This window comes from Manis pentadactyla, chromosome 2 (assembly GCF_030020395.1).
Source record: "Manis pentadactyla isolate mManPen7 chromosome 2, mManPen7.hap1, whole genome shotgun sequence".
NCBI lineage: Eukaryota > Metazoa > Chordata > Mammalia > Pholidota > Manidae > Manis > Manis pentadactyla.
This window is the reverse complement of record NC_080020.1, coordinates 76,997,014-77,016,496: the sequence shown is the minus strand read 5'-3', so window position 1 is coordinate 77,016,496 and position 19,483 is coordinate 76,997,014. Positions and strand designations below refer to the sequence as shown.

Here is a 19,483-nt window from a genome sequence, read left to right as displayed (position 1 = left end):
TTTGATATTTACGGGCCTCTGATTTTCATATCTAAAAATTGTGAATCAGTAGTGAACAGATCTGTGGTTTACTGAGTTTAGTGGTTGGCTATTAGAAGATTTTTGTTCTATTTACTGCCTTGGTGCTTTGTATAGTTGGTTAATGCAGAAAACAACACTATTTGATACTCATAGTTTCTTGTGAAAATACTGATTTTACTATTCTTTAACAGGTGAACAGAATGGAGAGAAAAATAAGCAGAATCTGTCTTGCTTCTGAACCTGGTATAATTCATTTCCTACAAATTGCTTGGGAGAAAACACTAGGATCTGGTTTTGTAATTACACTTACTGATGGCCAGTCAGCATGGACAGGGACAGGTAATATTTAATACAAATATTTTAAAAGTAAAATTTCAATAATGTATTATTCTTCAGTCCTCAGTGAAACTTCAAATTAAAGTATTTCTTTAATAGATACTGGGTAAAATTAACATGATTGCTTTTATTTGTTACTGCTAATTTACACAAAAATTTGTAATATTAATGCAATTTTCTGTAATTAACATTAATAGAAGGATAGAGAAATAAGCATATGCTTCAGCAAATTCTGGTTGTTGCTTGAGTTTTAATACTTGGAGTTGTTCAGAGTTTTTAAATGATCTCTTTATAGAAAACATAAATAGTACTTTGTATCTTTTCTCAAGACCCCACAAAACTATTGGGAGGCACAGGAAGGTGGGTTAGTTGGATCAAGGGTTTGCATTGCCATTGGGGAGTGGGGTGCCGGTAGTTTTCTTTTTATTTCATGTACTTAGTTTGAATTATTTTACAATGAACATGTACTACACGTGTAACAAAACAAAACAGAACTCATAGTCTAAAATGTTGTAAAGCAAGGTTCAAACCCATATGTGGGATTTTGACTATTATTTTAGGAAATACATCTTTGGTGATAATCTTTTAAAAGGGCTGATGGATCTGACATTATAGAATATGGCAAGTATAAAGACAAAATATCTAGAATTATGTTTTATGCATATAACAAAGTTTTAATACTCTTCTAAAGTATTTTATTGAAAGATTTAAAGAAATCTTTTGATAGTCAAGCAACATTCATTTCTAGAGTTATATTGTCATGAATGATGTTTTAGGTAAATAAATTTTGTCATGTTAACTTATATTATATACTGTTTGTATTGCTATGAACTTTTGCTGTATTTCCCTGAAATTTGTTACCATAATTATTGTATCACCTTTTAAAATTATAATACATTGTGAAATTTTGTTTCTTTCTTGAATGTTACAAATTCTTTTTTATAATATTGCCAAACTGAACTTATACTTTCAGGTTTGTTTTTTTTTTATTGTTAGTCTTTTATGACAGAGAGCAAGGAACATTGACATACGTATTATTATAAAATAAAGAAATCTCAAGTTTAATGTTTGAAGTACCTGTTGTGGTATATCTATTTAAGCCATTAGTTTCTGTGTAAGAGAAGTCAGTCGTTGGTTGGCTTTATAATGCAGAAGTGGTGGAAAATTTGTCAGGGTTTCTCTGTGTGCTGGTGAATGTGCACCTAGGTGATAGCTCTGGTCTGGGGTAAAAGTGGTACACAGGGCTGAAGACCGTGGCATTAGACTTGGTGCTAGTCATCTGGGATAGAACAGTGCCAACAGCGCAGCTCAGGAACTTAGGTGAAGTGGCTGCTTGCATGTAAGGAGCAGTGCATTTATAACTTAGATACTCCAATTGATAAATGGCTTATTCTGTATAGTGAGAAGTTAATGGTTAGGCAGATGACTTTAAGGTGCTTTAAGAGCCTTAATTATCAAAAAAGAAGATTAAATTCTAATCTAGTCAATAAACTTTACTCACCAAGGCAAAGAACAAAAATAATATGCCATTTGAATTTTTTTTAATGATTAAGTATTGGGAAAAAAAGAATACTCTGGTTAACTCTTAAATTTTAATTTAACCAGATATTTAAGTTAACTTTACATTTATGAAATTTTGTCATACAAAGTATGCTGGCAGTTTTTCTTAATATTATTAATATGAATATTGTTTCAGCAGACTAGATCCAATGAGAGCAAGGAACATATCTGATGTGTCAACCACTCATTTTAAGTATCTAGACCAGTGCTTAGGAAATGCATGCTTAATACTTTTTGAAAGAAAGAATGAAAGGATGTTTCAAATATTATAAAACTAGTTAGGAAAAAAAGTGATACATTTGTTTTAAGTTAGTGTATTTTTTAATGAAAACTCCACAGTTTCATATTTATTTATTGGTGGTGTTTATCATAAATGCAGTCTGTTTTACCATATTTTTCAGCTAATGAAATTTACTATGACAGAAATGTGATAGCGAACTTCTGTATCCTTTGATGGGTTGTTAACATTTTGGCTTCCTGTACTGAACAGTCTTTCAAACAGAAAGTTTTACAGTGTCCTATATATGGTCATTTTGTTTTTAAAGATACCAAACAAAGTTTTAAATTTCACAAATGTTTTATACCTTTCATTATTCATTGCTATTTTCTTGTGTAAATTTCAGGACAGAATATGAAACCAAATAATATAACATTGTTTATATGTCTGGTTAAGGCTTTTTTTATTTCACAAGTGTAATTTGGTTTGGCACTTTACAGATAGGCAATAACATGATTAAGAATATTGAAACAATTTAATAATTGAAACATAAAAATGGATTTCCTTCCTATACCTCATTCTATTTCTTGTATAGCTTTTTGATTGCTGTAATCAAGTTCCTGCTTCAATTTGGATACTTTTTTTCTCTTTTCATTTGAGTGAAATTAAAAGGATGTGGGGTTTGTTTTATCTCCTACACACTAAATTCACTTATTTATTTCCCATTAGCAATGTTAATCTAATGAATATTTTAGGGTCTAATTATCATGTGGTTGGTCTATCATCACTTCAACATTATAGAGGGTTTTATCATAGGGTTAAGCACAAAGTGGCTAATGATCAATGACTATTATGTGACTTTCATAAGAATAAGTTTAAAGTTCATCAAAGAGTAAATGCATTAATGCATTTATTATCAATACTTATACCTACTTACATTTGTCCTAAATGTCAATCTTTGGTGACCTATATAGAGATTATGTGGAAGAGCTCAGTAGAAAAAAGGATTTTTAGTAAATGAAGTAGTAAAGTAGGTCCATGTTGTGATATCATCAAGAATCCTAATGGGATGATAAGGCTGTCATTTAAGCTTCTACACAAATTCAGGATATGCGCAGTCTTTTGGTTCATTTTACATAAGGACTCTAAGGAAAGAATCTTCTTTCATTATTTGAATCTTCATCTATCCACAAAGAGTGTTACAGGGACTCCTGGCTCCTACCTGTTTGAAAACAACTCCTTGTTATTTGGTCATGTTGGCTTGCTCACTTTCTGTGCTATATTATGTGATTCATCTATATCCTTGATGAATTTTATTATTTCCATGGCTTTTATTCCTGGACTGAAGTTTTTGAAGCATTGAATGCTTAAAGCTGTGCTTTTTCCAGATGTTCTCAGCACAAAATTCAAATCTGGTGACCAAGTTGTTTTTCCAGGATGGAAGTTCTAAATCAGCAGTCAGAATTTTACATTCATTGTTACAGGAAATGTTCAAGTAAATTTTTTTCTTAAGCTGGTACTTTTTTTTAAAACACGGGGAAGTATAAATGGAAAGATAATTTGCTTTTATATGTTTTTATTTCCTCTTAAAATGAAATATTCCATAACAATAATCAGCACAGCATTCACAGATAGAGTAACATTGTATCTAGAAGGGTATCTAAGAGCGTACCTGGTACCTAAGAGGGTATCTAAAAGGATATATAATATGTCAGCACTTGAATCTAAGTTCCATAAGGCTGACATTTTTGTCTGCCTGTTTAATTGTTGTATTCCTGGTGCCTAGAATAGTCCGTTGTACATAGTAGATGCTTATTAAGCATTTTTAAAATAAATGAGTTGAAAATAAATAAATAAATGAGTTGAATCAGTAAGTTGAAAATAAATATTTTCAGATAGATATCTTCATGTTAATGAAATTTAGAATATGTTTTACTAGCTGTTTTATCAATAGAAATACTTTCTCTTTTGTGTTTTATTATAAGTTTTTCTATAATTGCATTAAAGATGGTTTCTACAGATTTATTTCTTCTTTCTCTGTAAAATAATTTCTGTCCCTGGATATTTATAACTCTTAAAAATTATCCAAACACAAAATATGAAATTATTCCTCAAATAGGAAGCATTCACCTTCTTATATATATATATATATATAAATTTCTTTTTTCTTCATAAGAGCTAATAGGGTATTAGGTCAATAGATTAATTAATGGTGGTCATCTTAAATATGCATCTGTTTCAGAGAGAGACAAAGTATGAATATATTTTAGAAGCTGTAAATCATATAAGAATATAAAGTATTTTTATTCTTACCTCTTTTCAAAGGCTGTGTTGAGACTCAATATTTCAATGTCAGAACTTTTTATCAAAAATTCGTCATGAAAAATATATGGATAGATTATTCCAAGGCTCTTACTCATTGCCTGTCATTGGGCTTCCAGAACGTGATAGAACCCAGACTAAAGTTATGAAAATCTCTGTTATATTTTTAGGGATTTTTTAATCAAGATTTCAGTGTTCTCTGTAATATTTCATACTAATGTGTTTTGTAATATTATGGAAGGCAAAAATTTACCCAATGCCCCATATATCTACCTCACTGTAAAAAGATACAACCAGAAAGGCAAAAGTATGAATACCAGCTTCACCACTTATGTGTCACCTATGCCATGACCCTAGAACATTACTCAATTCTCTGATTTTATCATTTGTAAAATGAAAATAGATAAATGTAACCTTTAAATATAAAAGTGTAGAACCACGTGGGTCTTTCTTCATTGTGGTAGCCTAAGTTGACATAGGAAACTGTCCAACTACACACACATTTCAAAGAAATGTTAGATTAAATCTTATAATTTTAGAAGCAAACAGATGCATTGCAGCTTTTGAATGTAAAAAAAGGGAAGTCCCCAAGTGCCATGTTTGAAGAGGTATCTGAAAACCAAAGTGGTTAATGGTTACTAAAGTTTAGTTATAGGTTCTTGGACTGTACAAACTAGATGTATGTCTAAATGGCTGTGGTTGAAGTACTTGAATCAGGTGGAATGTGGAGACTGCAGGTCACTTAAGAAATTGCATCTGAGCTCTCAATATAAGGAAAGGAACCTGCAAGCTATCCTGTTAATGAAGTCATCTTAAAACAAAAACAAACTACTCTCTGGCTTAGAGGTGCAGCATAGAATCAGATTAATCACTAAGCATTATGAGTAAATAAAAAGTCCTAACAAAAGTCAGAACCCTAAGTTTGTGTTATGTATGGGTGAGGGTTGAGAGGGTTAAATTTAAACTCTTTGCCTCAAATGTAAAAACCAAGTTTAAAAAACTTATTTTCAAAACTGGTCCAGAACTGGTGAAACCTGTAGGGACTCCAAGAAAGCCAAACCATCAGCCCTCTTTTAAGACCACCTCTATTGCCTAGAGCACTTAATACTTTGTCTTGAGGAGAGCCATGTTTGAACATTAAAAGTATACAAGGTAAAACAGGCACAATGAGAATGTTTTGGCAGGTACAAGAGTTGGAATTTATATCCCAGGAACCATGCTTAAAATGGACCTGAAAGAGACCTTAAGTATGTATTTAAAGGAAGTGTGTGGTAAGAATAGGATATTATGGAAAAGGAACAGAGTATGTAGAATTGAAAATATAAGTATTGAATTAAAAAATCTCTATGGATGAATAAAACATCAGCTTTAAATATACGTAGTTAAGAGAATTGGAAGCCATATCTGTAGAATAATGTATGCTATAGAAGAGACACTCAATAAATGTTAATTCCCTTCCCTTTCCTTCTTTATCGCCTCCCTTCATTCAGCTTTTTTAATTGTTGCCACATAATGAGATGAGAAGAATGAACCCCATTTTTACTTTAATTTGACTCTGCCCATGTGAGTGAGAAGTAGACTATAGACTAATCTCTTTAATAATTGAGGCAAGGAAGATGTTGTGAAATACTGAACTTATGGGAAATAATTTATCTGGCTATGACCTAGGAGCAGGTATATACCAAGTGGTAGTGTCTGTGGTAATTTACAATGCATGTATTTCATCTGAGGACAGGAAAAGAATACTAGAAGTCTACTGCTTTCCATATGAGACTAAGTTAATGCATTTTTCAAAATTGCTAGTTCAGTTAAAAGTTATAATTTGACTTAAAAATATGTGGTGTGGGATTGATTTTACTTTTTGTTTAAATTTCTGTTACATAATGGTAAATTAGTTGCACCAGGTAAACAAATCTGTTCTTATGTTTAGAAGTTCATTTTTCATTTCAGCACTTATTGTTTCCTATAGTTGGTGAATCAGAGATTTCCAGAGAAGCCAGTGACATGACGATGGAAAAAGAACAATATGTTGATGAACTAAGAAAAGGATTGGTGTCAGGAGTAGGACCAGCTGGTGCATACAAGTTTAATTTTTCTAAAGAGTCTTGTAATTTCTTCTTTGAGAAAAACCTGAAAGATATTTCAGTAAGTAAAACTTTTCATAGTGTTGTAAGTGGTAAAATGTCAGAGCATTTATTGAGGAATTATTTAAATAACTAGAATATTATTCCCAGAATATTTCATAAATAGAAGTTTGAAAAGTACTTGTTTTTCAAGTTGGAAGAATACTTCATTATAGTCATTAAATGCTTTAATTAGTGAATTGTGAAAAATAATTATTGGAAAATGTATTTAGTTTTTAGTGCTTTAAAAATAAGTATTACTTACATAATACATGAATATTGTTTCACATAATACATAAATGAGCAGTTCTGAAAAGTGGGCTCAGAAGTTTTAGAAGGTTCAGAGGTTTATTGAAATAAGTTTGAAGAAATACTGATTTTAAGAAAGAAAATAATATTCACCTTTGAGTATTTAATAATTATGACTTATTTTCTACTTTATTAGAACATTTAAAATCACAAAATTATATAGTTAAGTGCAGTAAGATGTATAATTAGGAATTAAAGTATTTTATTTGTATGCTCAAACTAAGAAATATTAAAATAGAAAAAAATGACTTTTCAACCAGAGTTTTCCAGAGCTTGCATGCTTTACACACAATAATATCTATTACTTGTTCTGCTTGGTTCCTACATCAGTTTAGATCAAGGCAGGTGGTTTATTTATCAAAATATTCTGTTTGCATATTTTGCCCATTTATGGGATAATGAGAGATTGAATTATTTGCTTTTTTGCTGGTGGTTTGTCAGATATGTGATCTATAATAGAAGGGAGGGAAATCTTTACTACATTAAGTTTAGAGACAATTTTTGACTGTTTGTTCTGAAATAAACTGAGTTTAAGTAATTCTTTAAAATAGCCTCTTTAATTCAGAATGATTAAAGGGATTTCACCAATCAGAAATATTTGAAGCAGCAGGTGGAATTATTACTTTAAATACCTATCATCCTACAGATAATAATACAGAGAGACTGGCTTTAGTAAGATTATTTCTACTTAGAAGATGCTTTTCTACATAGCTGTTAATTTATGTAAAGTTCAATATGCTGTGGTCCTTAAAATGATAATTTAAAATATGTTAGTTAAGATTTGAAGTGGCTACTGAAATTTTGTTATTTATTTATTTATTTTTTAAATTCTAAAACACTTTAATGTTGATAGAAAGACTGATATAGAATGCAATTATGTATTTTATAAGGAGAGTGTACATCAGGGAAGCATCTTGAAGTATAATTCTTTACATTAGGCTTTTATTTTTTCTTTACATTATGATTGTGAATTGTTATTTACATGAAAAAGAAACACAAAATCCATTTTATATCTATATATAAAAACACCTGGGAAGACTTGACCCCCAAAGTATCTTGTTTCAAAAGAACATGAATGATATGAGAGATGAACTAGATATGAACTAGATTCCTTGGTGGCACGTACAGAGCAGGCAAGTAACTCAGGAAATCAAATCTTGTTTCAGGCTTGGCACATTAAGGGAAAGAGAGGCAGTGAAAGAATGGTTTGAAAATGTCATCTCCAGGCAGAAAGTGCTGGCCTAAGCCAAAGGATCTCCACACCAGCAAGTGAAAGGTTAGAGGAAGTCAAGTTAGCAGTTATGTGTGACTACCTTATACACAGACCTCTAACACCTCTGAAGTATTGGGCCTTACCAAGAGCCTCAAGGAGATGTGTGAAATTTTGTTATTTATTGCACAGTGTTGTTTCCTATGGTCCAGGTACATGTTATATACTAGAGAACAGATGACCTTTTCTTATAATATTTTGAAGCAGAGCATTGTCATATTGGGAGTAATGCCATTTCCCATTCATCAAGCATCTGCATGTAACGACTAACATCATTTCATGCAGTCGGTTTCTGGTTTTCATCTGTTTTGTGTGTGCTGATGCATAACAAATCCCAAGTTTGTGAGGTACCTTTTAGCAATCTGAAAGGCTTTTGTTTTCTTTGACATTGGAGGAAAGGGAGGTTTGGTACATTGGGTATGGATCAAATATTTACTGTGCTTGGCAATCTATCTGATTTTGCTGCTTTTGTGAAGAAAGAACTTTAAGTCTTCAAGTCCTCATGAGTTATGTCTTTTACAATTGGCTTGGCATGTATCAGCATCAAAAACTATGACAATAATCATGAAAGATGTCTTGCTTACCACCCTGAAATTAATCAACTTTATCAGAGCTAAAGCCTTGAACCACTATCTTTTTAGCAGGTTTTCTCAAGAAATGGAAACAGAAGATTTCCAGCAATGCACAAATGTGTTGGTTCCCTCAAGTTTATGTCCTAAAATACTACAATTGCAATTTAGATAGCTGCCTCCTTACTTATTCATTTATTTATTTGCTTATGAGAAAAAGGAAGGCTATTTTCAGAACAGTTGAACAAGGAGTTTATTCAGAACGTGTTTAACTTAAGGGAGATTTTTTGATATTTGAGTAAGGTAAAATTTGTAAGTTTGAGGTGTTGCCGTTAGCCTTATGGATGCAGATAGAAATCACAATTTCATTTGGCTGAACTACTGTGGGAAGCATCCAGTGCTTCAGGATGTGCTTCTGTAAATTGAATTTCAGAGACAATATCTTGTAAATTCAGACAACTGGAAACATGGCAGAATACTTTCTAAGGATTATTGTGCTTCAGATGACCTAAAATTTTTTAAAGAGTTTGTAATCCTTTGATGACACAGACATCTGATTGTTGCAGTAAATGTTGCTAGCTCCTATACTTGAAGAATAGAAAAGAACGAATGTAAATTTAATTCACAAAGTTGTAGTGAATTATGTTGTGTTGACACTTGGTTACTCTCCCATGACAAAGTATATTCTATGAGTTCTAAATGCATTTGCTACTGGAAATTTTATGTGTCTACTTTTGTGTTGGAGATCACTGCATAACTTGAACCTTTTGAATATTCAAGTCATACAAGACTCAATTGAAATTTACATTTGTATCAAATCTTTTCCCCTCTTTTTTAAAAAGGAAATTATTGCATATTGCTGTATTAAAAAAATATCTGATTTTGGTGGGAAATATTATCTTGAGTTTTATCAGAGTAAAAGAGTTATCAATTTCCAAAGCAATGAAATGTTTAAAAATATAATGTGTTTATTGATGGGTGTATGCATTTTTTGGATGGATTGGCCCATAATTTTCATGAGATTTCTTTTGAGCCCATAAAACTCAAAATTTCATTTATGTTCTAATTGGCTTTTCTTTATAGAAAACACAGATGTTTTTATTTTAGCTTAATGCCCATTGTAGTAAACGTTGAATGGCCAGCTGGAGACTAACTCTTTTTCTCTGTGTAACATAAACCACTGGGACCCTTCCTGCCCCATCACCAGTGCTCATTAGTTGGCAGTAGATTGTTCTAGATGAAAATGTACTCCAGTACAAGCATTTAGAATTCATAATCTCTTTACTCTAAGTACTAGCACCCCACTCAAGAGATTATTCATGTGCTTTGTGTCACTGTTTTCCCTCTGCCTTTCACAGTTCTTACTGATTTTGTAGCATATACTTTGTTATGCAGACAGCAAGTCTTAATTGTTCATGTCTTCCTCTTCCTTTTTTTGCTTTCATAATTTGCTCTTGTTTCTTCTTTAGTCAAAGTTATTTATGAGTCACAGTAAGACCTGATTATTTTTTATAAGAGTAACCTTGGGCTCATTCTCTATTTTCTTGCTCATACCTCCGTTTTCTCATTTATAAAGGTTTAAAGTGATTTCTTGGATTCTTTCTGGGTCATCTATCCTATTTTAGTTTTGTATTTCTAAAAATAGTCAGACGTCTTTAATCATGTTGCTTTGCCATTTTTAATGTAGTTTTTAATCTCATAGTCCACGATGGCTGTTCTAGTTCCCCTGTTAATTTTACCTTTCAGGCAACAAGACTGAGTTATGCATTACTTTTGCACACATCCCATTGTCCAGAATTAAGTCGCTTGGCTTTATCTTGCTGCAAGGGAATCTGAAATGTGATGTTCAGCTGCGTCCTATGACAGGAAACTTCCATTACTGTGTAAAAAGGGGAAGATGGATTTTGAAGAACAACTAGCAATTTTCATGTTAACATTTAGGAGAGATTGAAACATCATTCAGAAAGGTTCACTTTTACTGTTTAAGGGTATTTCTCTAATTTTTTTATTATAAATAATTTTTTCCCTCATATTTTATTTTTAAAAATGTTACAACTTATAGTAGGTACAGACTAGTTTTATCTTACTATATATTGTAACTTTTTAAAAATGGAAAATGCATTCTAAGTTCAAACAACCTTCCTACATTTATTTAAGTTACATTTCTTAGATATATAAAAATGAGGTAAAATAAGTCAGCCAAAAACAGCCAAAGTTTTTAAAAACAGAGGCCCCAAATTCTATATTATTGCCATGTGTCCTTGTGACTTGGGGACTTTGAATTCAAATGGGTATTTCCAGATGAAAAGTAGAATTGGAACGTTTGTTATGGTACTCTATCAAGGACTTTGTCAGTCTGAAATAGTAATGGCTTTCAGGTTTGTGGGAGTATGGGCTACAAATGCATTGTTTGAGTGCCTGAGAAAGAAATTGTAGTATTCTTCATTTCTGTGGAAGTTTTTGTATAAATCTGCCATTTTTATATTAAACACTTTATAATTTCCTGACCTTCTTGGAATGTAGGAGCTAAATCAGTAATGTGAGTGGTGCAGAAATCCTGCTAAAGGTATGTATTTTCTATTTAAGTCATAGAAGAGACTTTAGAATTACTTTAAAAACTGTTAATTTTCAGTTACACTGTTTTGTCTTTGAGAACTCTTTCTTTGTAGTGCTCTGCTTTGATATATAATGTTTTCTTCTCTTATAAGAAATATCTCAGAGTTATACAATTATTCTTTTCAATTACTCCAGGATTGTTCAGGAAAGACACATCTAAAAATAAAACCAGAAGTAGAAAGTAACATGCAAAGCCTGTGCTCTACAAGTTCTTGAGTTTTAATAATATTAGTATTTGCTTATTACTTTTCAGTTAATTTCCTTTAACACATACTCTCACTCCATCATGTGGACTTGGCATTGTCACCATTTGTATGTGAGGAAACAGAAGCTGAAAGCATGAGTAAGTTCCTAACTAAAGAAGATGTAATTTAGGGAGGGTATAATCCAGGCCTCTGTCTTATGAATCTCAAATTAGTTTTTTTTTTTTAATTGTTTAGGTGCAATGTACATACAATAAAATGTACCTATGTTAAAGGTACAATTTTCATCACTCCAGCAGATCTTTCATACCTCTTTGCAGTCAGTTCCTATATACCCACTTTCTTCTTTATGTGTTTTGTTTTCCTTTTTTTTTTGCATGCCTGTTAATCTTCGATTGGATGCTTAACACTAAATTTATTTGGTGCTGTGTATTTTTATATTCCTATAAACATGTGCATTGTTCTGGTACAAAAGTAAGTTACTTGGAAACATTGCAATCCTTAGTCTTACTTTTAAAGCTTTGTTAAAAAGGACCAAAACTTTTATTTTAGTTACAATTTTACTACAATTGAGGTAGAATACTTCCGAGTCCTTTACCTGATCCCCATTGTTTACACAGGGAAATAAAATGAAGAATTTTGCAATTACGTGGGGCATTTTGCCTTCACCTGTCAATTATCATATCTTGACTTTAGCTTTTTAAATTAGATCATGCATTGTGATTATCTCTTAGACGTGTTGCTTATTTTGTCCTTGAAGAAACTTTTAAATTTGAGACTTTTTCCTCCTGGGTAAGGTGGCATAGTATTGCAGATATCATTGCTTCATTCTGTGTACCTAAGACATTAAAGTTCTGGAAGAGAATTATTAGGACACCTGAGTCAAAATGGTGATAATCTTCATTATTTAGTTACTTTTTGTAATTTGGGATTTCTTTTGATTCTCATGGCTCTCCAGCTTTAATTAAAAGTAAACCATACAATTTTATAAGACTGACTTAGGCAGTTTTTTTGATTACCAATTTGATTTCATGCCTGGTCTGTTCAGATTTTCTGTTTCTTCCTAAGAACAAAATCCCTGGACCAGATGGCTTCACCGCTCAATTTTATCAAACATTTAAAGAAGACCTAATACCCATCCTTCTTAAAGTATTCTAAAAACTAGAAGGGGAGAGGGGTGACATGATACTGTACATAAAAAACCCTGAAGAATCTACCCCAAAACTACTAGAACTAATAACAATTCAGCAAAGTTGCAGGATACAAGATTAATACACAGAAATCTGTGGCATTCCTATATACTAATGTAGACCTAGCAGAAAGAGATATCTGGAAAACAACTCAATTTATAATTACATCAAAAAGAATAATGGACATATTGGGGGTCTTTTGTGGTCATGGTAAAAACTCAACAAAATGAGTATAGAGGGCAAGTACCTCAACAAAATAAACGCCATATATGACAAACCCTCTGCTATCATCCATCATACCTAACAGCGAAAGGCTGAAATCTTTTCCTCTAAGTTTGGAAACAGTGAACTAGAGGAAATAGTTCTAAAGTTCATGTGGAACACAGAAGAACCTGAATAGTCAAAGCAGTCGTAAGGAAGAAGAACAAAGCTGGGGGGGTGGTTATGCTCCCTAACTTCACGCTCTACTACAAAGCCACTGTGATCAAAACAATTGGTACTGGCACAAGAACAGACCCATAGATCAATGGAACACAATAGAAAGCCAAGATATAAACCCACACATATATGGCCAATTAATATACAATAAAGGAGCCATGGATATACAATGGGGAAAAAGACAGCCTCTTCAACAAATGGTGTTGGACAGCTACATGTAAGAGAATGAAATGGATTATTGTCTAACTCCATACACAAAAGTAAACTCAAAATGGATCAAGGACCTGAATGTAAGTCATGAAACCCTAAAACTCATAGAAGAAAACATAGGCAAAAATCACTTGAATATAAATATGAGCAACTTTTTCCTGAACAATCCCTTTGGACAGGGGAAACAAAAATGAACAAATGGGACTACATCAAACTAAAAAGCTTCTGTACAGCAAAAGGGCACCGTCAGCAGAGCAAAAAGGCATCCTACAGTATGGGATAATATATTTGTAAATGACATATGCAATAAGGGATTAACATCCAAAATAAATAAAGAACTCACATTCCTCAACACTGCAAAAGCAAATAACCCAATTAAAAAATGGGCAGAGGATCTGAACCGACAGTTCTCCAAAGAACAAGCACCTGAAAAGATGCTCCACATTGCTAATCATCAGGGAAATACAAATTAAAACCACAGTGAGATATCACCTCACACCAGTTAGGATAGCCAACATCCAAAAGACAAGAAACAAATGCTGGTGAGGATGCAGAAAAAGGGGAACCCCCCTACCCTGTTGGTGGGAATGTAAATAGAAATTTATCATTTGACCAAGGAATTCCACTCCTAGGAATTTACCCAAAGAAAACAAGATTCAAAAAGACATATGCCCCCTATGTTTATCACAGCACTATTTACAATAGCCAAGAAATGGAAGCAACCTAAGTGTCCGTCAGTAGATGAATGGATAAAGAAGAGGTAGTACATATACACAGTGTAATATAATTCACCCATAAGAAGAAAATAAATCCTACCATTTGCAACAACATGGATGGAGCTAGATGGTATTATGCTCAGTGAAATAAACCAGGCTGAGAAAGGCAAGTACCAAATGATTTCACTCATTTGTGAAGTGTAACAACAAAGTAAAACTGAAGGAACAAAACAGCAGACTCACAGACACTGAGACGGGACTAGCAGTTACCAAAGCATGGGGGGCGGAGGTCTTGGGAGGGTTTATGGGGAGGGAGGGAGAAGAGGATTAAGGGGCACTATAATTTCCAGTCACAATATAGCTAGGTCATGGGGAAGGTAGTACAGCATGTAGAATACAATTAATGACTCTGTAGCATCTTACTACGCTTACAGACAGTGACTTCAATGCAGTGGGGCAGAGGGACTTGATAATATGGGTGAATGTTGAAATACTGTTTAATGTGAACCTATCATAAGATTGTATATCAGTGATACTTAAAAAAAGTAAACCATGTAATTATTAAGTTATCATCATTTAAAATTAAATCTGTTAAGGATAAAGTACTTAACGTGATTCTAGACTTGGAATTATGACTTCAAAGTTTAAAATTTTCAAAATGTTTTTAGATTGCCTACATTCTTAATACTTTTAAATTATTGCATAGAAAGAATTTTTTAATTAGACATACTGTGAGAAATTGATTTTTTGAAGATATGGAGACCTACAGTCCTCTATCAGTTTGATTAAATTATATTCACTTATTTGTTGTCTTAAATAGGCATTTCTTTTTTTATTTGTAAAAGCAAACTATAGTGAAATTCAATCATTAATCAGATTTTCATTTACTATTACTATCCTTAAGTTATTCATAATTATTTGAGAAAATCAGTGGAATCTAAAACATTTTAGGAATATCTAAAATCAGATAGTGATGGTGGTGATGATGATATTTCTGTGTTAGTAGGAAAAATTAGGAAAATAATTTATAATCAAATTGATTTTAAAACAATAATTTTTAATTGAGTGTGGAATAGAAATATTCATTGTTGATAACTGAATCTCAACTAATATAATCAGACTATGTAGGCTGTTTCAATGGGTAAGTTTGGAAGAAATGCAATGTTGCACAACTGTGCACTGATTACTCAAAAAAATAATTGAATTTAGAAAGCCTGCAGAGGGAGATATACTGTTCAAATGACATTACAACTATTATGCATTTTGAATTGTTACACTTTAAAATATCACTACTAAAACTGTATAGCTATGAGAATCCTTTTGCACATCTGTAACCCATTCTGGACATGTCCCACTGCATGGCAGTGGTGAACATTTAGCCTAACTACCTTATTTGAACCTCATCCCTGCAACTTCACTAATTGTGAGACTGTGGGGAGCTTATTCAGCTGTCTTCAATTTATCTTTTATCATTTGGGAATAATACTAATACCTGGCTCATAGAGAGGTTGTATTGAATTTAATGAATTAGTATATAGGGGTGTATGTGTGTACCTTTTCTAGGACAGTCCTTTCTTAGAATAGGCTCTTTATAAGTATTTGTTACTACTTTGCTGTCTCTTCATTATGTAGTTAACTCCTTCATCCTTCAATGCAGTGACCATGTCTTAGCTGAATTTGAAATGTTAGCAAATTCAGATGTTTTGAGGATGGACTTTTGTTGAGAGGAAATGTAATACAGGAGAAAGAACTTAAGATCTTGACTTGAATCTTGTATCAATTTATAATGATACGGGTTTCAGCAAATCATTTGTCTTTATTTTATGATAAAAAACCTGATTTCAGGTGGGCTAATGAAGCTAACTCACACTTGTGGGCACTAAGGCTGATGTGTGTCTAAGTGCTTTCTAAACTATGAATTGGTATACTATAAGGCCTGTCCAGGAGGCCATTTGGTTGATTCCTTGCATTCAAAAGGGTTTCATATACTTCTGATGTATCTATAAATGAGTTCATATACATGGTTATTTTTTGGGAGACACTTTTTAATACCAGTTTAAAATTGCATCTCATTTCAAGCCATCCCATTTGAAGTACACTATGAATAACAGCAACTTACATATATCAATACAATTTTAATAACCTTGTTTTGACTTTTAATATATCTGGAGACTAAAAAATTGGATCTCTCTTAACCTTAGAGAAGCCTTGTTAAACGTATTTGTTATTGTCATGCTGTATACTCTTATCAGATACAAGTTTAGTGGTGGACCCAGAGCTTCTGTTTTCTTTGTTGAGTTTTCTGGTATGGTAACAACATACATTGATTAAAATTGGCCACATAGTACATGATTTTTATTCAAAACTGGAAAAATCTAAACAAAAGAATTGTTTTAAAAACTATACTATTGTAATAATTAAAGCCTAGTTACTTTGTGCAACTTCTGGAAAGAATATGATATTTCTGGCTACAAATGATTCTAAAGCAAACCAACGGTGGAGATGTGCCCAAAGTGATTAGAACCATAATGGTGGACTGTAGTGATACTTTCCTGACTTGTTATGGTTCTTGTTCATTTATATCTTTTGATGGCTATCTTTTTTTTAACACTTTAATTTTAGACTTAAGGAAATATGGGAAAAATAGTAAAGGGAATTCCAGCATACCTTTTACCCTACCTTCCCTAATATTCACATTTTACATAACCATGGTAAATTATTAAAACCTGGAAATTAACATTAGAACAGTAATCTACAGATCTTACTTGAATTTCATCATTTTTTCCACTTAGTTCTGGGTTCCATAGCAGAATTCCATAGACTGGGTGGCTTAAACAACAGGAATTTATTTCTCACAATTCTAGAGGGTGGGAAGTCCAAGATCAAGGTAACATCAGATTCAGTTCTTAGTTCAGGATCTGCTTCCTGCTTGCAGACAGCTGCCTTCCTACTGTGTCCTTATGTGGTAAAGCTAGAGCTAGCTTTGGTCTCTTCCTCTCCTTGTAAGGACACTAATTACATTAAGGGGGGGTGTCCTATGAGTTTAGTGAACTCTTCTAATGGAATTTTCTCCCCAAAGACCCCACTTCCAAATACCATCATCACATTAGGAGGGGCTAGGATTTCAACATTTGAATTTGGCGGGGACAGAAACATTCAGTTCATAACACCCACTAAGGTACTTTTTCTGTCCCAGAATACAATTAAGTATGTCACATGCATTTAATGGTCTCTTGTATCTTTTACAGTCTGTGAAATTTCTTCAGTCTTTATGTTTCTTGACATGGACTCTTTGGAAGAATACCAGCCAGTTCTTTTGTAGAATGTCCCTCAGCTGGGGTTTGTCCGATGTGTAGATTATGGATTTTTGTGTTTTTGAAATAATTCCACAGAAATGATGTTGTACCCTTCTCACTGCAACATATTAGGAAGCACATGATGTCTTTATGCATTATTACTGGTGATGTTAACTTTGAATACTTGGTTAATGAGGTGTCTGCCAGGTTTTTTCTATGAAGTTCCCATTTTTTCCTTTTGTTATTAATAAATATCTTATATGGAGATATTTTGAGAGTATACAAGTGCCCTATTTTTCATCATGCTTTTAACACTAATTTTAGCACCATCAAGGATGGGTTTTTGTCTCCAACAATTACTATTATGATATACCTAATTATGATATTTTCTATTTTCTTCATTTATTAATCGGATCTTCTGTAAGGAAAAGCTCTTTGTTCTCCCTTTATTTATTTAATAATTTATTTATATCAGTGTGCATTCTTATAAGTACATTTATTTTATTCTATGGGTAAATTACTCTCATTATTTATTTTGTTGCTCAAATTGTCCTGGATTTGTCCATTGGTAGCTGCTTCAGCTTGACTTCTGTGTCGTTTAGATATGTCTCTGTTACTTTGAGCCCTTCCTTGCTTTCTGACACCATGCTTATCTTTGACTTTCTTGACCCAATCCTAGAATCAACCACTTCTCCAAAGAGCTGTGGTTCCTTTTATTCGAGACTGCATTTTGTACTTAGTATTGGGGCCCTAGGTGTACTCATTGCTTTTGAGGTATACTCATTTGTCATTGCTTCTGGGTTCTCTCAGCAGACTGGTAGAGCTAGCAGATATGTGTGTATTTATACATATATGTGCATGCATCTGCATTTCTCCATCTGTATGTATGTTAAAAGCCCTTAGTTCAATCCACCATCACAGAGGTTATTCTATTCTTCCTCTCTTTCTTATTTATAACCTTTTCTGACAATAAAAAGTCTGGCTTTCATTATCCATGATATGTTCACTTATTTACTCAGTCCTAGTATGCATGTTAAGTAGTTTCAGAATTCCTAACTTGTGTCTCTGTGAAAAACAAATTTCCTAAATATAGCACAGTATTTGTATATGTTTTTTTTGTCTTTGTCCTTACAATATGCATTCAAAGTATAACTTTCCAGAATGTCTTAAATTAACATTAGTTCTGTTCCTTCCCATATCTTTCAGTCTCTGTTCCATTTTAGATTCCATTACATTTTGGTTGATACTAATTAATTTCTTTTTGGTATGTGAACAATTACCGTTGTAATTGTAATGTAAAAGAAGAATCAGAGCTGTATGAATATGTCTAGTCAGAGAGAGGCTTCTTCTCCCTTATCCTACTACCCTCTTCCCATTCCCATACTTTTTTCACTGTATCCCCAGGCAACTCCTCTATGTAGCCAAGCTCATTAGTTTCTGGTTTATGTGTCCTATATTTCTCTTGTACAAATGAGCATATGTATTTTCTTATATTCTGTTCTTATATGAAGGGCAGTACACTATAAACACTTTTTTTTTGCATTTAGATTTTTTCACTTAACATATTCTGGAAATCACTCTGTGTCATGTCACAAGATGTTTCTTATTTTATTTTTAAGGGTGCTTCATGTACCATTGTGTGGATATATCAGTATTTCAATCACTCTCCTATGTATGAACATTTAAATTGTTAGGTGTTTTTTCTACATTTGAGCATTAAGTTGTTTTGCAATTCAGTAATGCTGCAATGAATTCTCTTATGTATTTTTGTACTGTTGGTTTATCTTCAGGGTAAATTCCTAGATGTGTGATTGCTAGCAAATAAGTGCACATATTGTTTTCTTATTATATTCAATACTGTATTTTACAGTACATATGAAATTTATTTAAGTTCTATATATGTTTCTTATCATAATTTTCTTGTCAAATTCCCAGTCAGAAGAGCTGGTCCAGTTTGCATTACTACCTCAATGTAGGAAATTGTCTGGTTCCCCACAGCCTTGCTAACAGAACATGCTGTTACACTTTTCTCCAATCTGATTTGTATGAGATGGTATTTCAGTATTGTTTTAATTTGCATTTTTCTT

General features: G+C 32.6%; 1 protein-coding gene across 6 annotated transcripts in view; it reads left to right on the top strand.

Moving 5' to 3' along the window:
• XRCC4 (X-ray repair cross complementing 4) overlaps nucleotides 1-19,483 on the top strand; it is a 258,936-nt gene that overhangs the window by 26,614 nt on the left and 212,839 nt on the right. For all 6 annotated transcript variants that reach the window (XM_036914214.2, XM_057493754.1, XM_057493751.1 and 3 more), the window contains 2 exons: nucleotides 213-360; nucleotides 6,426-6,601. In XM_036914214.2, coding sequence (XP_036770109.2) covers nucleotides 222-360; nucleotides 6,426-6,601 — 315 coding nt within the window. In that variant the 5' untranslated portion in view covers nucleotides 213-221. Of the gene's footprint in view, nucleotides 1-212; nucleotides 361-6,425; nucleotides 6,602-19,483 lie in introns of those variants that run through there.